This window comes from Capricornis sumatraensis, chromosome 23, assembly GCF_032405125.1.
Source record: "Capricornis sumatraensis isolate serow.1 chromosome 23, serow.2, whole genome shotgun sequence".
Classification (NCBI taxonomy): domain Eukaryota; kingdom Metazoa; phylum Chordata; class Mammalia; order Artiodactyla; family Bovidae; genus Capricornis; species Capricornis sumatraensis.
This window is the reverse complement of record NC_091091.1, coordinates 21,182,560-21,201,565: the sequence shown is the minus strand read 5'-3', so window position 1 is coordinate 21,201,565 and position 19,006 is coordinate 21,182,560. Positions and strand designations below refer to the sequence as shown.

The 19,006-nt window shown below is 41.6% G+C and overlaps 1 protein-coding gene across 1 annotated transcript in view; it reads right to left on the bottom strand.

Annotated features, from left to right (window-relative positions):
- Positions 1-17,026, bottom strand: part of ABCC2 (ATP binding cassette subfamily C member 2) — a 73,596-nt gene extending 56,570 nt beyond the window's left edge. The window contains exons 1-3 of the mRNA XM_068961577.1: positions 16,907-17,026; positions 14,615-14,788; positions 133-258 (exon numbers count right to left, since the gene is read on the bottom strand). Coding sequence (XP_068817678.1) covers positions 133-258; positions 14,615-14,788; positions 16,907-16,939 — 333 coding nt within the window. The 5' untranslated portion in view covers positions 16,940-17,026. The remainder of the gene's footprint in view (positions 1-132; positions 259-14,614; positions 14,789-16,906) is intronic.
- Between the last annotated feature and the right edge of the window lie 1,980 nt (positions 17,027-19,006).

Here is a 19,006-nt window from a genome sequence, read left to right as displayed (position 1 = left end):
TTTGTCTTACCCTATTACATAGGTCCTTTGAAAAAGGTAGAGGAAATTGAACTTAATCTCATTCCACAAGAGCAAATTTCAGCTAGATGGCTATGAGAAGATAAACAGGGTAGAACAGACGATTAGCCTTACCCATGTGACCAGGTAGAGGATTGGATTGGTATATCTAACAGCAGGAACCGTGGCTTGTCCAGTGTCTTCTGTGAGTGCAAGAGCCAGATCTATGGCTGCCAGAATAAGAAGAAAGCCAACAATCACCTGAGAAGGCAAAAGACCACTGTTAGGAGGATATCATTCTTTAGAACATAATGGTTCCCAGTAACGGATGGTAAAAACGGTAGGCAGTGCAAGATATGGAAGCAACCTAAGTGTCTATCAACAGATGAGTGCATAAAGAAGTTGTGACCGATACACACACACACAATAGAATGCTACTCAGCCATGAAAAGAATGAAAATTTGCCCTTTTCAGCAATGTGGATAGACCATGCTTAGTGAAATAAGCCAAAGAAATAGCTGTATGGTATCACTTATGTGTGGAATTTAAACAATATATCAAACTAATGAATTTTTCTATTATATTCTTTTCTGCTATCAAAAAAAAAAAAAGCAGACTCACAGATATAGAGAACAAATTATTGGTTACCAGTGGGGAGAGAGAAGAGGGGTAGGGAATTAAGAGGTACAAACTCTTAGGTATAAAGTAAGCTACAAGGATATATTATATAGCACAGGGACTATGCCAATATTTTATAACCATAAACGGGGTATAACCTTTAAAACTGTGAGTCATACTGTACATCTATAATTTATATAACACTGTACATCAACTATAGCTCAATAAAAATGATGAACAGTGATTAAGATAACAAATCTTTCTGCAATTAATACATAGAGTTCAAGCAAAGGGATAAAGTTCAAAGTATGCTATGATAAGCATTAGGGAATGTTGAGTGTGACTCTTCTAAGGTTCATCTTTGGATGCGTCAGGTCTTGGTTGCAGCCCTAGGTCTTCACTGCGGTGTGAGGGCTTCTCTCTAGCTGAGGTGTGTGGGCTCAGTAGTTGCAGCTCACCGGCTTCGTCACCCTGCTGTATGTGGGACCTTAGTTCCCTGACCAGGGATCAAACCCACGTTCCATATACTGGAAGGAGGATTTGCATTATTTTATTTCTGGCTGTGCTGGGTTTTCCTTACTGCAGGCTTTCTCCAGTTGCGGCAAGTGGGGGCTGCTCTCTAGGTGTGGAGCGTGAGCTTCTCATTGCAGTGGCTTCTCTTGTAGTGGAGCCTGAGCTCTAGGTGCACAAGCTTCGGTAGTTACAGCACATGGGCTCAGCAGTTGTGATGCACAGGCTTGGAAATTGTGGTGCACGGACTTACTTGCTCCTCAGCGTATAGAATCTTCCCAGACCAGGGACTGAACCCATGTCTCTTGCATTGGCAGGCAGACTATTTACCATTGAGCCACCAGGGAGGCCCCTGGAAGGAGAATTCTTAACAACCAGGGAAGTCTCAAGTGTGATGATTTAAAAATACATTCCACAAATTCCCTGGTATTCCTTCCTTCAAAAATCAGAGATTGGTTCCCCCTTCTCAGAGTTCAGAGTATGGGCTGAACTCTGACTTGCTTGTAATGAACAGAATATGGCAGAAGTGACAGTGTGTGACTTCCAAGACTAGGGTGTAGAAAACAATGTGCCTTCCTCTGTTTTCTTGCTCAGATCACTCACCACAAGGGAAACTTCCAGCCCCATCGTGAGGGCACTCAAGTAGCTGTTTGGAGAGCTCTACTTGGATAGGAACTGAAACCTCCTGCCAAAAGCCACGTGGGTATGTCAATTCAGAAGCAGGTCTTCTTTCTAGCTCCAATCAAGCCTTCAGATGACCTTAGTCTCACCTGTGTATTAACTGCAGCCTCAAGACAGATACTGAACTCAGATAAGTGAAGTGAAGTTGCTTAGTCGTGTTTGACTCTTTGCCACCCCATGGACTGTAACCTACCAGGCTCCTCCATTCATGGGATTTTTCAGGCAAGAATACTGGAGTGGGTTGCCATTTCCTTCTCCAGGAGATCTTCCCCACCCAGGGATCGAACCCGGGTCTCCCGCATTGTAGACAGACGCTTTACTGTCTGAGCCACTCCCAAATCCTTGACCCATGAAAACTGTGAAGTTAAAACAAAAAAGTGTTTATTCTTAAGTTACTTAGTTTGGGGGTAATTTATTGCATAGCAATAGGTAACTAATAAAATAGAATTAAAAAGGGAATTCCTCCACCCCAACTGGGATGGCACTATTCCCTCTCCTAGGTCAGTATCCCCAGCTTTCTCATATAAACTTTGAAGTTAATGATTGCAACCATGTCAATATTTGTCTTATGAGGTCATACATGATACATGTTGTTCTAAAGAACTTTGGCCCACCCATCAGAAGGGAAAATTATTACCTCCATTGAGGAGGTCCACCAGTATCTTACTTCTCAAAATGAGCATCTTTAGTATCAGCTCACCATCTTCACCACTTCCTTTTCCCATCCATTTATGCATACTCATTCCATAAGCCTCATTCATCCAGAACAGTTCAGCTCAGGCAATGATATCATCCCCCACCTCTTCTTTCCCTTTTTTTTTTTTTTTTTTTTTTAGCTGCCCTGCACAGCAAGCAAGATCTTAGCTCCCAGACCAGGGATCCAACCCACACCCCCCTGCAGTGCTAGTGCAGAGTTCTGACCACTGGACCAAGGAAGTCCCTGGGCCCTTTATTATGAAAACCAGCCAAGAAGGAAGGCAAAAGCACCTTTAATAAGTGCTATTACTTAGCAAGGTACAGAGTCAAAGACATGTTTATAAGGGGAATGCATCTTTCTTAAGCATATTCTGCTTTCCTCTCTGGAGACTGTAAAGATTTTTTGGGGGGAAAAATCATAGCTTTTTAAACAATAATTTATGTTTGCCTTTAGGTAAATTAGGAGATAAAACAGTGCAAGCTAGAGCTAAAGCACTCACCCTTGAGGATGCCTGGATAAAGAGACTACAAACCAGCAGACCACTCCCCAGGCTAAGGAAAAGGAAGAAACCTTTGCCACAGGTTTACTTATATGAAATTCATACAAATTGATTAGAAACACACTGAGCAGTCCATATCAAATAGGACCGATTTACATTATCAAACATTCCTATAGGACTTCCCTGGTGGCTCAGTGGATAAAAATGCAGGGGACATGGGTTTGATCCATGGTCTCGGAAGATTGCATATGCCAGGGAGCAACTAGGTCACAACTTCTTAGCCCACGTTCTATTTCCCGAGAGCTGCAACACCTGAACCCAAATGCCTAGAGCCCATGCCTTGCAACAAGAGAAACTACCACAATGAGAAACCCTCGCACCACAACTAGAGAGTAGCCCTCACTCTCCACAACTAGAGAAAGCCCACACACAGCCCACACAAGACTCAACACAACTAAAAAAAATTTTTTTCTACAAAGCAATTGAGTCCACATAGTTTTTTTAAGTCCACATACTTTTAACCCAGTAATTTTATTTCTAGGAGTTTATCCTACAGACACACTCATTGCAGCATTGCTTTTGATGGCAGATAGTTAGAAACCGCTTGGATTTCTATCAAGCAGAGGATGTAAATTATGATATATCCAAATAACAGCATCTCAAGTGATCATTAAAAAGAAAGAAGCAGGGGCTTCCCTGGTGCCTCAGTAGTAAAGAATCCCCTTTGCAATGCAGGAGACATGGGTTAGAGCCCTGATCCAGGAAGATCTCACTTGCCATGGAACAAAGTCCATGCACCACAACTATTGAGTCTGTGCTCTGTAGTTTGGGAACTGTAATTACTGAGCCCATGTGCTGCAACTGCTGAAGTCTGTGCACCCTAGAGCCCATGCTCCACAGCAAGAGAAGCCACTGCACTGAGAAGCCCGTGCACAGCAATGGCGAGTAGCCTGGCTCTCTGCAACTAGAGGAAAGCACACGCAGCAACAAAGATCCAACCCGGCCAAAGATACAAGAATGAAGCAGATCTTAAGTGCTAAAATGGGAGGACCTCCAAGACACAGAAGGATGTATACAAGACTATCACTAACATTTGTGTAGAAAAGTATACATCGGCAGGTGTTTATAAAAGCATAGGTTATCTCTGAGAGTATACAAGGAACTGGTATCAATGGTTGCCACCTCAGACAGGAATGAATGACAAGGAGTATCATATATCCTTTTGCAGCTTTGGAATTTTGTAACCCTCTGCAAATTATCTGTTCAAAAGATAAAAAGTAAATGAATACTCTCATTTTTTAAAAAATAAGCAAGTGACCTGAACTGACGTGAACAGACAATTTAAAAATAAAGTGTCAACTACAAACTGACACTTGCCATCTACCTTTGCAAGGATTAAATCCTATACTGCTTCAGCTGCTGACGTTTAACACCCCCTGAAAGGAGTTCTTGGTGGAGAGCAGAAATGAGGCACTCTGTGCTCAGGGTGGTGGTGGTGGTGGGGAACCAGTGGAAACTATCTTCAGATACATAATTTTAGGAGCTGAATTTTATGAACCCTAATTCTTGTATCTTCTCATATCTAGAAAAGCACTAAAATCTTCATGGAGACATCTGCTCCTCATGACTAGAAGAAACCTTCTGCAAAAAATATGTGCTTGATTGCATGCACTCCCACTTCACCAGAGTCACATATATACTGACATTCCCCCCTAATTCTTTGAAGCGGTTTCTCAGAGATATCGGAGATGTTGTCTTCCAGGCTATAGTCCTCATTTTGCCCCAAATAAAACAACCCACAACTCTCACATTATGCATTTTTTAAAAGTTGTATTCTTAACCATTTTTTAAAAATCAGTCACATTAGTAAGCAATGCAAAATAAAACAATAGGATGTCATTTTTGCAGATAAAATTAAAAATATGTTACTCAGTGCTAGCAAAAGTACAGAGCTAAGCACTTTAACACACTTCCATGGTGAGATTATAATGTAATTAAGAACCTTCCTAAATTAAAAAAATTTTCCATTATGTTTCAAAAGTTTTAAGTTGCTTATATACATTGATATAGTAATTCTACTTCTGGGAATCTATTCTGAGGAAAGAATCTGAATTGCAGGCAAATATTTAAGTGCAAAAATGTTAACTGAAGTCTCTTTCTTTATAGTGAATTTATAAAACCTAAAATAACCCAAAACAGTGGTGGAGGGGTTTGTTGTATTGATCTGAAAGAAGTGCCAGATAATTTTTCAGCAAAAATCAATTTATTCAACAGAGGATTGCATTTTGGGGTCTGAAACCATGGCAAGCCACATGCAAGTGCCCCTCTGACATGGGAAGGAGAACAGTTTCATAAAGAGGAAAAGGAAATTGGAAGGGCTACAGTAAAGAAGGAAGCCATGGTTTTTCTTTGGCTGAGTCCTTGCCTACAAAGAGGCTTTCTTCTTCCTTGTTGGGCTCCGCTACAGTTACAGTGGGTGAGAACTCCCTCTTCTGGTTTTCCACCTACTTACGGAGGCTTGTGATTGTTATTTCTTCTTTACAGTTGAGAGAAGACACTACTACGAAGAGTTGTTAAATAAATTATGGTATACTCATGTGATAAGCTATTTTTTAGTCATCAAAACTGTGTTGAAAAATTATGTTTTAAGAATAATGTTGATAACACTAGGCAATGCTTTCAGTGAAGAATCTGTCTCAATACAGAAGACCTGGGTTCAATCCCTGGGTTGGGAAGATTCCCCTAGAGGAGGGAATGGCAACTCACACCATTATTCTGGCCTGGAGAATTCCATGGACTGAGGAGCCTGGCAAGCTATAGTCCATGGGGTTACAAAGGAGTCGGACATGACTGAAGTGATTTAACACTCAGGTGCAAAAAAGTAGACCATAACATTGCATTCAATGAATTCAATTAGGTTTTTAAAGTATGCACAGAAAAAGATAGGAGTTTCTAGTTCAAGGTATCAGGTTTATAAAAATACATTTCACTATACAGTAGGTGCAGACAAATACTGTTTGATTCCACTTATACAAGGTACCTAGAATAGTCAGACTCATAGAGTCGGAAAGTATTTGGCCAACCCAATACACTGGCAGGTGCCAGGGGCAGGAGGGAGTACGAGGAGCGGTAATGGGAACTTAGTGTTTAGTGGGGACAGAGTCTCAGTTTAGGAAAGTGAAAAATGCTGGAGATGGATGATGGTAAGAGTTGCACTTAGTACCACTGTACAATTAACTATGGTTAAAATAGTACGTTTTATATTATGTGAATTTTACCACAATAAAAAGCATTTAAAAAAACATCAGGGTTAGTATACTTGTTTCCCAGCCTTTCCTATCCCATTGAAATGATAGTAGAGAATTACCCAAGAAGTAAATCCATAGTAGTACTGAGACTGAATGAATGGAAGAGGGTGAGTGAGCTTGGTAAACCAGGTAGTTTCAGAAAACAAAACCCAGTTGTGTCAATAGCATCAGGTCAAAGAGCAGAGCAAACTGTGGTCTAAAATATACACAAGCAAAAGCAGTGAAGGGGCCTGAAGAGACATCACTGGTTGCTATGCTTGTACCCTCTGTCTGCCCCTCCAGATTCACTCTCCACCGTTGTCCATTCGAGCCTGGAGTGGTAACAGCTCACTGCTAAGCCCCAGGTCTCTCTGTAAATACAACCTCCTCTCACCATTTTACTTTGCCTCAGCCATCTGCCTCCTGTGAGGACCCTGACTGGTAGGGCTGCCTCCTCAAAGCCATTTCCTTCCTAACAGAACCCCCGCTTCTGTAAAATATCAACCTACTCAGCTCAGTCATAGGCTCGGGTAGAAACTGCACCTTTCTCCAACCCTATGAAGTTAGTTAAAACCAATCCTGGTGATCCTGTTCCTCTGGCCTGGGACTGCTTTTGCCACAGACATGTGACAAAGTTGAGGGGCAGCTTGTGGGGACTGTCCTGTGTGAGCTTCTGAAAAAGGTTTCCCTTACTGATCAAAGTGATACATAGATCCAGAATATGTAAAGAACTTTTTATAACAGCAAAGAGATACAAGTAACCCAATTAAAAAATGTGTAAAGGGTTTATGCAAATAAAAATTTTTCCAAAGATGGTATACAAATGGCCAAAAAGCAGATGAAAAAAAAATGCTCGACATCATTAGTCACTTGGGAGATGCAAATCAAAACCATAATGAGATACCACTTCACACCTACCAGGATAGTAGATATATTATATTCTCCATCAAAAAAAGATGAATAGCAAGTATTGGTGTGGACAAGTGTTAGAGCCTATATTGTACACCTGAAACTAACACAACATTATAAATCAACTATGCTCCAAATTTTTTTTTGCTGGCAGGAATGTAAAAGGGTATAGCCACTTTGAAAACATCTGTCAGTTCAAGATATTAGACACGGATTTACCATATGATTCAGCAATTCTATTGCTAAGCATATACATACTCAAAAAAACTGAAAATCTATGTCCACCCAAAAACCGGTACACAAACGTTCCTAACAGCATTTTTCAAATAGACAAAAACTGGAAAAAACTCAAATACCCATCAATTGATAAATGGATAAATAAGAGGTCGAATCTGTACAATTGTGTAGTCTATAGCCGTAAAAAGGAATGAAATACTGATACATGCTACAACATGAAGGAGGCCCTTGAAAACATAATGCTAAGTGAAAGAAGCCAGACACAAAAGGACAAAGATTGTACGACTGCATTTGTGTGTGAAAGCTGCTACAGTCACCCTGCAATCGTGTGCTGGCTTGATAACTGGCTTGATTTGCTGAGGTTATCAGAAAAAAAAATTACCTATTGATATTGTTGAATTGCTATATTAACAAATCCAGGAGGTGCACTGGACTTCCTGTTTTATAAGATAATAAAATGTGTTACTTAAGCCAATAGGCATAACTTGCAAGAGAGAGTTTTGACTTACTATAAATCTATTCTTTCTAGTCCACCCTGGCAGAGAGTTAGAATGGAAAACAGGACAAAAGTGTCTCCACTGATGTTCTGTGAACTGGTACAGTTATATCAGTCACTTTATGCTCTCACCCTCAAACCATCAGGCAAGTCCATAGACAACTATATTCCACCAGTACCCTTAAGCTGGCCAAAACAGAAAGTGAAAGTGAAGTCGCTCAGTCGTGTCCGACTCTTTGCGACCCCATGGACTGTAGTCCGTCAGGCTCCTCCGTCCATGGGATTTTTCAGGCAAGAGTGCTGGAGTGGATTGCCATTTCCTTCTCCAGGGGATCTTCCCGACCCAGGAATCGAACCAGGTCTCCCGCATTGCAGGCAGACGCTTTACCGTCTGAGCCACACAGAAGTATTTGCTAAAGAAATTGAATCTTTCTGGGAGGAGGATAGGGCAGGTAATGGTGCTCCAGAGTAAATGCATCTTCACTCGGCAGTCAGAGGAGGAGAGGTACCGCCTAGCATCCTGCTCTTGAGGGAAGCCAGTGAGTACCGACAGTTGTCCAGGACTCAGAGGTCACAGGTAGTCCTCCCATCAAGAAGAGGCCGCCTGGGGAAGTGGATCTAGATATTGCCAGGAAACCTACTCCAGCCACACGTTCATTGACTTAGTTCCCTATTTATAAGTGCAAACAGAACACCAATAAGCACCAAAAGCTGAGAAAAATCAGTACTAGTGAAGAAGACAGCCAAGATAGTGAAACAGAACAACTGATTCCGAGGTGGAACAAACAGAGATTAAGTGAACAGAATTTTTAATTATTTAAAAAATTAATGTCCTGTAAGAACTTGAGAAGATGTCACATCCACTAATTTGTTGCTGTCAGAAAAAGGTGTGTTCAGGGGACTTCCCCGGTGGTCCAGTGATTAGGACTCTGTGCTTCCACTGCGGGGAGCACAGGTTCAATCCCTACTCAAGGAGCTAAGAACTCACAGGCCACCCTGCTTGGCCAAAAAATTTTTTTTTCTTGTTCAGGAATTAAGAATTTGATTATTGCTAAAATAAAGGCACTTTAGGATGGTTAAAAGAAAAAAATTAGGAAAATCTCTCAGAACACAGGGGAAAAGAGAGAAAGAAATTCTAAAAAGAAGTTGAGGACTTCCCTGGTGGTCCAGAGGTTGGGAGTCCGCCTGCTAATGCAAGGGACATGGGTTCGATCCCTGGTCTGGGAAGATTCCACATACCATGGGGCAACTAAGCCCATGCACTGCAACTACTGAAGCCCAGACGTCCTAGAGCCTATGCTCTGCAAGGAGAAGCCACAGTGTTGAGAAGCCCAACGCTGCAACTAGATAATAGCCCCTGCCTCGCTGCAGCCAGAGGAAGCCCACGAACAGCAACGGAAACCCAGAGCAGCCAAAATGAGAATTTTTAAAAGTACCTTTAAAAAAAATGTTGAGAAGGAGGATCAATATCTAAAAGAAGTTCTAAACTTCTTTAAAATTTTTAAATTAGAGGAAAAAAATGAAAAGATTAACATATGAAAATTTCCCAGAGATAAGAAAGACATGAGTCTTCAACAGTGCAGAATGCATTGAATGAAAAAAGACCCATGTAAACATGCTCATGAAATTTCAGGACATCAAGAATAAAGAGGATAAAAGCTTCTAGAGAGGATAACAAGGAATGAGAAGAATTTTAACTTGGTAGCACAAGACTTGATGAACAACACAGCAACATCTTTAGAGTTCAAAAAAATGTTTCAACCTAGCATTCCATATCCAGATCAACATTTTCAGAAAGCAGGGGCCCAAAGACTTTATTTACTATTGTTTTTTTTTCTGAAAATTTTATATGAGGCTGTTCTCCAAGAAATTTGGAGGCACTAATTTTCTTGTCTTACACAAAGGGGCTCAAGTGGAAAATACAATGAAGCATGGTGACTATAGGTAAACAATACTGTACTGCATATTTGAAGTTGCTAAGAAAGTAGATTCTGAAAGTTCTCATTACAAGAAAAAAATTTTTGCAACTATGTATGGTGATGGGTGTTAACTAGACTTACTAGATCATTTCAAACTTATGTTGTACACCTAAAACTAATAATGTTATATGTCAATTGTGCCTCAGTTTTTAAAAAGACTATAAACTGAAAAAAATCTCATTTGATCTCCAGAATTTATCTTCTAACCGCAAGTTTGTCATACACAGCACTGCGATTATGGTCAAAACATTGTATTACATGCTTCAAAGTTGCTAAGAGACTAGATCTTAAATGTTCCCTGTCTCTCACACATACACACAAAAGATAATTTGTGACATGATAGAAGTGTTAGTTAGCCAAGGATATGGTGGTAATCATATTGCAATATATAAATGTATCAAATCAACACATTGTGCACCTTCAACTTATACAATGTTATGCCTCAATTAAGAAAGAAGCAAGGAAGAACTAGTCTAAAATTGATGGGAAAAAAAGGGCATGGGGCGGGGGGAGTTCCTTGGCGGTCCAGTGGTTAGGATTCTGGGCTTTCACTGCCGTGGCCCCTGATTCAGTCCCTGGTTGGAAAACTAAGACCCTGGAGGCCGCATGGCATGGCCAATTAAATTAAATTGATGGCAGATTTTTAGGTATAGCCTACAGAAGAACAGAAAATAAAGGACTGAATTAACAGAGAGCATAGAATTAAAGGACTGAGAGAAAGAGGAAGAGAGGCAAAGGAAGCTAGGGAGTTGGGTCAATGAATAAATTCCTTGTCTTTTATAGAGGACATAAATAGATCTTTATTGAAGTTGATGGATCAAGAAACATGGAATGAAAACATTATTTGCAGATACAGAGGTAGCCATCAAAATAATTTTAAATGGCAGCCTCTGGAGAATAAAACTAGAAGGTAGAGGGTTGAGGGCAGTGTCTTTTTCATTTGTCTTTTTTAATTTAGTTTTTTAAAGAGAGTGAAAGGAAACATCCCAAAATGTTAAAAACAGAAGTACAGAGTGATAACAATTATCAATGATTTCATCCTCTATTTCCCTAGAGTCAACAAAATTTCTACAGTAATCACATAATAAAGCTTTCTACAGCAATGCATTTTTAATAACCAGAAACAATTTTTAATCCCATTCAAGGGAACATTATGGTTGTTTAACTATTGCTGTGGTTGTTCAGTCGCTGAACTGTATCTGACTCTGTGACCCCATGGACTGTAGCCCACCAGGCTAGTGTGTCCATGGGATTTCCCAGGCAAGATCGCTGGAGTAAGTTGCCACTTCCTTCTCCGGGGGATCTTTCCAATCCAGGGATTGAACCTGCGTCTTTTGCATTGCAGGCAGATTCTTTACTGCTGAGCCACGAGAGAAGCCCTGTTTAATGATTACCAAGTCCTTAAATAGGCTTTGCACGCCATCTCTGAATCACTGGAGGGGTTTCAAGTGCACGTGGAGTTTACTGAACTCAACTTCCTAAGGGGACACAACCTCATTGGTATATAAAAAAAAAGTGGTTTAGCTATATTTAATATCTTTCTACCTCTGCACAGTCTTCCTTTCCCCAGGGCTTTATGAAAACACTCTGATTGAACCTCTGACCCATTACATAGGGTGTCTATTTTCATCACTTCTCTGGCAGACAAATGTATAACTTCAGTTTCAACATTTTCAGGAACTATATCCCCCAGCAGACCATTCTACTATCAGACAGTTATTACTATTAGAAAGTTCTTCCACCTTTGTAATGGTCTTTACAACTGAACTTATTTAAAACCCTCTCAAAGAAAAGTCAACTGATAAAGCTGTCTCAAATTTAAGTTCTTAAATTTTGATACAGCTGAATGGAAAATAATTTCTATGATTTCCCTTAAACTTACACAAGAATAAAGGATAACAAGCTAAGTCATCCACACACAAAAAGAAAAAGTTCTGTATGTTTAGCTAAAATTAGCTCCCTTGAACAGCCTACACCAACTTAACTTAATCTTGCTGACTGACACTTTCAGAATGAGCTAGACAATCTCCTATGTTAAACTTCTACAAATACTTGAAGATGACTTCCATATATCTCACTGGCTCAACACTAAGCCAATTCTTGCTGCATATCTGACCTCAGCCCACTTTATAACCTCTAGAACAAAACTCCTTTTTTGTTCCTCTAGGACTTAATATGAGCTCATTCACTCATTCATTTTTAATTCATGAAATCACCTGCTGGGCACAGGGTCCCTTTAGCAAGGGTGCACCTTTGAGCAAACTGGTAGTCTCTCACCAGGTTAGTCAAACAAACTGACTTAGTCCAGATAAGATAAACACTGCGCTAATGACCAAACAACAATAACAGTTTAAAAGAGTCAGAGGGGACTTCCCTGGCAGTCTAGAGGTTAAGATTCCATGTTTCCAATGAAAGAGACATGGGTTCAATTCCTGGTGGGGGAACTAACATCCCTCAATCCCTGGCTAGGGAACAAGATCCCACATACCAAGCAATGCAGTGAAATACTTTTTTAAAAAAAGAGAGGAAGAGAGTCAGAGAGGAACAGCCCAAAGGCAAGTAGAACAGGAAGTAAAGAAATGAAGTCAAGCTGAGGACTGAGCCAAGAAGAAGGTGAATTTCATAGAAGTAGGGAAGTTTTATTTTCTGAAGAGTTATACTTTGGACTGTTTCGGAGGAATCTTGAAATTTTTAACAGGAAGGTAGGTAATCTGTACCTTTCACTCTTAGGATGGAGGACAAAAAAAGTATAAATTATAAGCTATGAGCAAGGGTGAGTGGATCATTAGTTATAGAAATTAAAAAAAACAAATACACTGCTTTTATTTTTATCTATTGAGTTTTATCTAGAGGCTTGTGTTATGAAAGTTAAACAAAACGTGATACAGTCATATAATGGAATATCATGGTTAAGCCTTGAACAACATGTATGAGCCTTGAAAACCTTATAACAAGTAAAAGAAGTTACTCAATCATATATTGTAGGGTTTCACTCATATGAAGTGTTTAGAACAGGGAAACTGCAGAGACAAAGAATAGATCATTGGTTGCTTAGGGCTAGGGGAAATGCGGAGATATGGGTTAATGAACAAAGGACTTGTTTTTGAGGGGGAAAATGCTCTAAAATTGACTGGGGTGGTGGCTTACACAGATCATGAAAATACTAAAAAAAAATTGTATTTAAATGGGTAAAATTGTATTAATAAGATATGTGAGTTATTTCTCAATAAAGTTTTTTAAAGTTAATAGCTATGATAAGAAATGAGATACTGATTTACTGATTATCCAGCCTTTGCTTAGAAGCTCCAGAAAATGATAGAAGCTCTCTAACTTAACTGACTAGCCAGAAGCTCTGTCTCACCCCTAAGGTACTGAAGCATGATGTTTGATGTTCAGAGTGACCCACTCTTGATCCCATTCCTATTCCTAGAATGGATTTATACCAGCGTTCAGCAAATGCCATGCCAAGTGCTCGGCCCTGTGCCAGGCACTCAGCTCTACGAGGGAGACAGTGGCTCTGCTCTAAGCCCTCCCAGACTGTTCCTCTATCCAGAGTAGACAAGGCCTGCCACCACCTCAGAGAGTCTGTGCAAAGTCAACTTCCTCTGGACAAATTTCTTCCTGCCTTCTTTTTAGGCTGCAACAACCTGGGTTCATTGATCTGTATGCTCATAGAACACCAAATCTAATTTGGCTGTCTAAAATCCTATTTAATAATCAGGACAAGATAGAAAAAACCCCTAGCGAAAAGCAGCAGGTGATAGTTACTAAGAGGCAGCTTTACAAGCTCAATTGAAGATCTCTCAGTTCCCACAAGTTCTTCTCTACATTGATCAGTGCAGCCAGCTGGGAGGCACCTACACTCATTCCTCCTGGGCTTTCTCCTGCAGCTCCTTTCCATTATTTCCCTGCTCGGGCAGGTCACAATGAGCACATACCCATCCTCCCTCTACGGTGAGCGACCACCCAGACCCAGGGTTGACTCTGGGGGGGAACAGAAGCCCTATTCCAGATCCAAGTCTGGGGAGAAGAATGATGTTCGGATTGCCTGAGTGGTGCAGACACTTTTGGTAGTTCATTTTTACCTCATGGTAGATGCCAACTGAATTATAGCCTCCTGAGTAATTAGAACAGCTTGAAGATACATACATGCACTTCTCAGGTGGCACTAGTGGTCAAGAATCTGCCGGCCAATTCAGGAGACACTAGAGATGTGGGTTCAATCCCTGGGTCAGGAAGATCAGCTGGAGGAGGAGATGGCAACCCACTCCAGTGATCTTGCCTGGACAATTCCTTGGACAAAGGAGCCTGGCGGGCTACAGTCCGTGGGGTCACAGAGAATTGGATACAACTGAGCACACACACACGCAGCAAAGATAGATAATTCAGTGTTTGCTTCTCAAATGCTGAAAAGACAGCTATTCAACTGACTGATTACTCATCATTGGTGTTTCTGGAGTCCAATATCCATAAGACTTCGGAGTCATTCTTATGCAAAAATCAAAGTAATCTTAACTAGGGAATATGGCAGGGGTCAGTGAGGCACAGGGCAGGTGGAAGCAGAGGCCTCCAGAGCACGGCTCTACCTGAGACAGCAGAACCTGGGAAAACTGGCACAGACAGGGAAGACGACACTTGAACCACCGAGAAATGTCCTCTGTTGCATACTACAAAACTCGTGTGAAAATAGTAGAGTTCCCTTACCTGCTTGGCAAGGTAGAGTTTGGTTATAGAAGATTTCTTGGTCCTGGAGCTATATACATGGAGAAGCTGCCAAGGGGCAAGGAGCCAAAGGAAGCCCAGGGGAATCCACACCAGAACAGTCTGCTCAAAACAAAGTGGCAGGTCCACCTCCGGACTATCCAACAACGAGGAATTCTGGGGGATCAAAATGGAATGACTGTTGGGTATATGCATTTCTGAAGACAGAATACCAATCCCCAGCCCACTACCACCCCTACCCTCACTTCCAAACAGTTCTAACTCAGTTCTATATCCCTATTTAGCCTGACCCTTCAACTAGCTGTATTTTCCTGTCCAACTCCATTGATATAAACATCACCATTTAATGCCAGTTGGTGACTTCTGACCAAACCTCTAAAAACCTTTCTTTCTGCGATTCTAAGTGAATTTCTCCACCAGCTGTACAAATAAGTCGTGGGAAGAAGAGGGACCATTCCACAATCCAAAGAGGAGAATAATCCTAGGATATAAAAACTCACTCTAGTTTGTAGCACTGACCGAACTCACAGGCAAACGCCAAACCTGCCAGCAGCAGAGTGCTTAGTTACACTAGGGCAATTAAGCTCCTATGGCCCCAAGGGCTTAAGTTGGAACCTGAAGGGGCCTTAGGCTAAGGAGCAGCAGAAGCACATTGGAGGGAAGGCTTATTCCCAGCAAGTTTCCTACTAGACTTTGCATCCTGCAATAAACAGAAGTATCTTGTGAGGTGAAGGTGGGGGCACCAGTTCTTGGATCTGAGTCACGTGAGGGTAGATCTTCCTCTTCTTGCAAACATTTTTTGCTGTGTACAGCTGTTTGCACACTCTTTAAAGACTGAGGTTCCCTGACCAAGATGATCTGTCAAATGATTCTCAGAATTCTTTTGAGATGACTTGGTGCAATCCTGGGGCATGGTAAGCCCCCCTTTCCTGTGGTGTACATGATACTGTGCAGGGCCTGGTAGGGTTCCTGGGCACAAAGCCTTATAGGAAACAGCCTTCATTCAGCCTCCAGAAACTTCCTTGAGTTCCATGGGCAGATTCAAGCAGGTTTTAATTAGGGAAGGGAAGGGATGCGAGATAAGAGGGAAAACAAACTGGTCAAGCTCAGCCGTGGGGCAAGGTCCTTGCTTCCCCATCAACAGATACACACAACAATATCTTTGAACTATTTTGCAGATACTGAAACCCCCTCCAGGTGGGAGAAGTTAATGATTAAAGATAGCATGCTGCCCACAAGCATGCAGACCCCAGGCCAGCTGGAGACAATGCCGTTTTCCACTTTCCTCACCACCCACCCATCAGGAGAATGTCCAGGAGCTGGTCACATCCTCTTTGAACAATTACTATAAAACTTTTCACTATCTTCTGCAAGGTGGGACACATGGTTCTGAGAGCAAGAGCCCACTGTGGCCCTCTTTGCCTGGCAAAGAAATAAAGCTATTCTTTTCTACTTCACCCAGAACTCTGTCTCTGAGATTGAATTTGGCACTGGTGGACAGAGAAGCTGAGCTTTCAGCATCATCCTCGTCTGGGCCTTGAGCACCTTGGGGCCCAGTGTCTTTCTAGGATGGGAAGTGCTGTCCACGTGCTCTGCTATCTCATTCCTGCTCTCCTTGTAAAATTACCTAACTTAAGAATGTGAAACAATTACCAAGATGGTTAAGCTAATTTAACAAGCACTCCAGTTGATTCTGACACTAGGAGTCTGCCAACCAGGCTTTCTCAAAATCCCTAAATTTCTGTTTCACTAAACCATGTGGTACTGTTGTTCATCCCGTCTTGAATTCTCTGCTCTAATGGTTCAAAAATTGTCTCAGTGCTCTTCATGCCCAAATTTGCATCCCTAGCCTCAACTTCTAGTCCATCTCACTAATTGCCAGTTCCTTTAGAACATGTCAGTATCATTTCAACATCAACATTTCTCAATAAAACTCAAACATAGATCATCTCGTCTTCCTCCTACTCCACAAACAATTCCTCCTAAGATTAATGAAGAAGCTTTTTCCATATTTCTCTTTAGAGAAGGCAATTTTGCAGCTACCTATTCTGAGAAAAGAGTCTGGGATGCGATAAATGTCTCTTAGAAAAATAGATACATTATCTCACCCACATAGAATATGACTTATCTTTAAACAAACAAGCAAAAAAACCCCTGAGCTTTAGACAAACTGCATATCTAACTTTTCTAGTTCTTATTAGTGGTCACTCTAGGCAAATCTGCTACTTATTCTGAGCTGAGAAGAGTCAGTGAGAATAAGTGTGATTTACTTACCCAGAAAGTAGAGCCGCAGAAAGTATCCAGCATGATTCCTGGATCACCTCTGGGATGAAAACCCTTGTATGACTATGTTGTTTCTTATTTATTCTTCTCTTCAGAGAAGGTAGAATGCCAGTTTCAAGAGGTTCTTTATCTCCTATTCGGATGTTCCAATGAACAGCAAGTCTTCTGACCTTTTAACTCAACAATTTAATCGTTAACCTTGCTCAGATGTGTATTCACATTACCCCAGTAGATAGACATGTGACTAAAAAGCCCCAGGGACAGGTAGACACACCTGTTTCCAAAGTACCAGAAGCCTCTATCAGTTCAGTTCAGTCACTCAGTGTCTGACACTTTGCGACCCCATGAATCACAGCACGCCAGGCCTCCCTGTCCATCACCAACTCCCGGAGTTCACTCAGATTCACGTCCATCGAGTCAGTGATGTCATCCAGCCATCTCATCTTCTGTCATCCCCTTCTCCTCCTGCCCCCAATCCCACCCAGTATCAAAGTCTTCTCCAATGAGTCAACTCTTTGAATCAGGTGGCCAAAGTACTGGAGTTTCAGCTTTAGCACCATTCCTTCCAAAGAAATCCCCAGGCTGATCTTCAGAATGGACTGGTTGGATCTCTTTGCAGTCCAAGGGACTCTCAAGAGTCTTCTCCAACACCACAGTTCAAAAGAATCAATTCTTTGGCGCTCAGCCTTCTTCACAGCCCAACTCTCACATCCATACACGACCACTGGAAAAACCATAGCCTTGACTAGACGGACCTTAGTCGGCAAAGTAATGTCTCTGCTTTTGAATATGCTATCTAGGTTGGTCATAATTTTTCTTCCAAGGAGTAAGTGTCTTTTAATTTCATGGCTGCAGTCACCATCTGCAGTGATTTTGGAGCCCCCCAAAATAAAGCCTGACACTGTTTCCCCATCTATTTCCCATGAAGTGATGGGACCAGATGCAGTGATTTTAGAGCCCCCAAAAATAAAGTCTGACACTGTTTCCACTGTTTCCCCATCTATTTCCCATGAAGTGATGGGACAGGATGCCATGATCTTTGTTTTCTGAATGTTGAGCTTTAAGCCAACTTTTTCACTCTTCTCTTTCACTTTCATCAAGAGGCTTTTGAGTTCCTCTTCACTTTCTGCCATAAGGGTGGTGTCATCTGCATATTTGAGGTGATTGATATTTCTCCCAGCAATCTTGATTCCAGCTTGTTTCTTCCAGTCCAGCGTTTCTCGTGATGTACTCTGCATATAAGTTAAATAAGCAGAGTGAAAATATACAGCCTTGACCACTCCTTTTCCTATTTGGAACCAGTCTGTTGTTCCATGTCCAGTTCTAACTTGCTTCCTGACCTGCATACAGATTTCTCAAGAGGCAGGTTAGGTGGTCTGGTATTCCCATCTCTTTCAGAATTTTCCACAGTTTATTGTGACAGAATGTGGTCCACTGGAGAAGGGAATGGCAAACCACTTCAGTTTTCTTGCCTAGAGAACCCCATGAACAGTAAGAAAAGGTAAAATGATAGGATACTGAAAGAGGAACTCCCCAGGTCAGTAGGTGCCCAATATGCTACTGGAGATCAGTGGAGAAATAACTCCAGAAAGAATGAAGGGATGAAGCCTCTATAGATGGGTCTATACCTAAAAGGAACCACTGAAAGATGTCAGTAGAGCTGGCAGACAAATCAGGAGTGGAGGAGAGTTTCCTTCTCCTGAGGACACATGATCTAAAGAGAGAAGCATTGACACCATGCACCCCTAAATGTGCCATCGCACTTCTGCCTTGAGGTCTTAGAGTTTATAGAAGTGTGAAATATCCTCCTTCTCTGCATTTTCAATTAAGAACATAGAACTTAAAACATGGTTAAAAATAGTGTAAGGGCTTCCCTGGTGGTCCATGGTTAACAGTCACCCTGCAATGTAGGGGATGCCAGTTCGATCCCTGGTCCAGGAAGATCCCAGAGCTGCAGAGCAACTGAGCCCATGTACCACAACCACTGAGCCCAGCTTCCAGAGCCTGGGAGCTGCAGCTGCTGAGCCTGTGCCCTGCAGCTACCAAAGCCCACATACCTAGAGTCCATGCCCCACAAGAGAAGCCACCGCA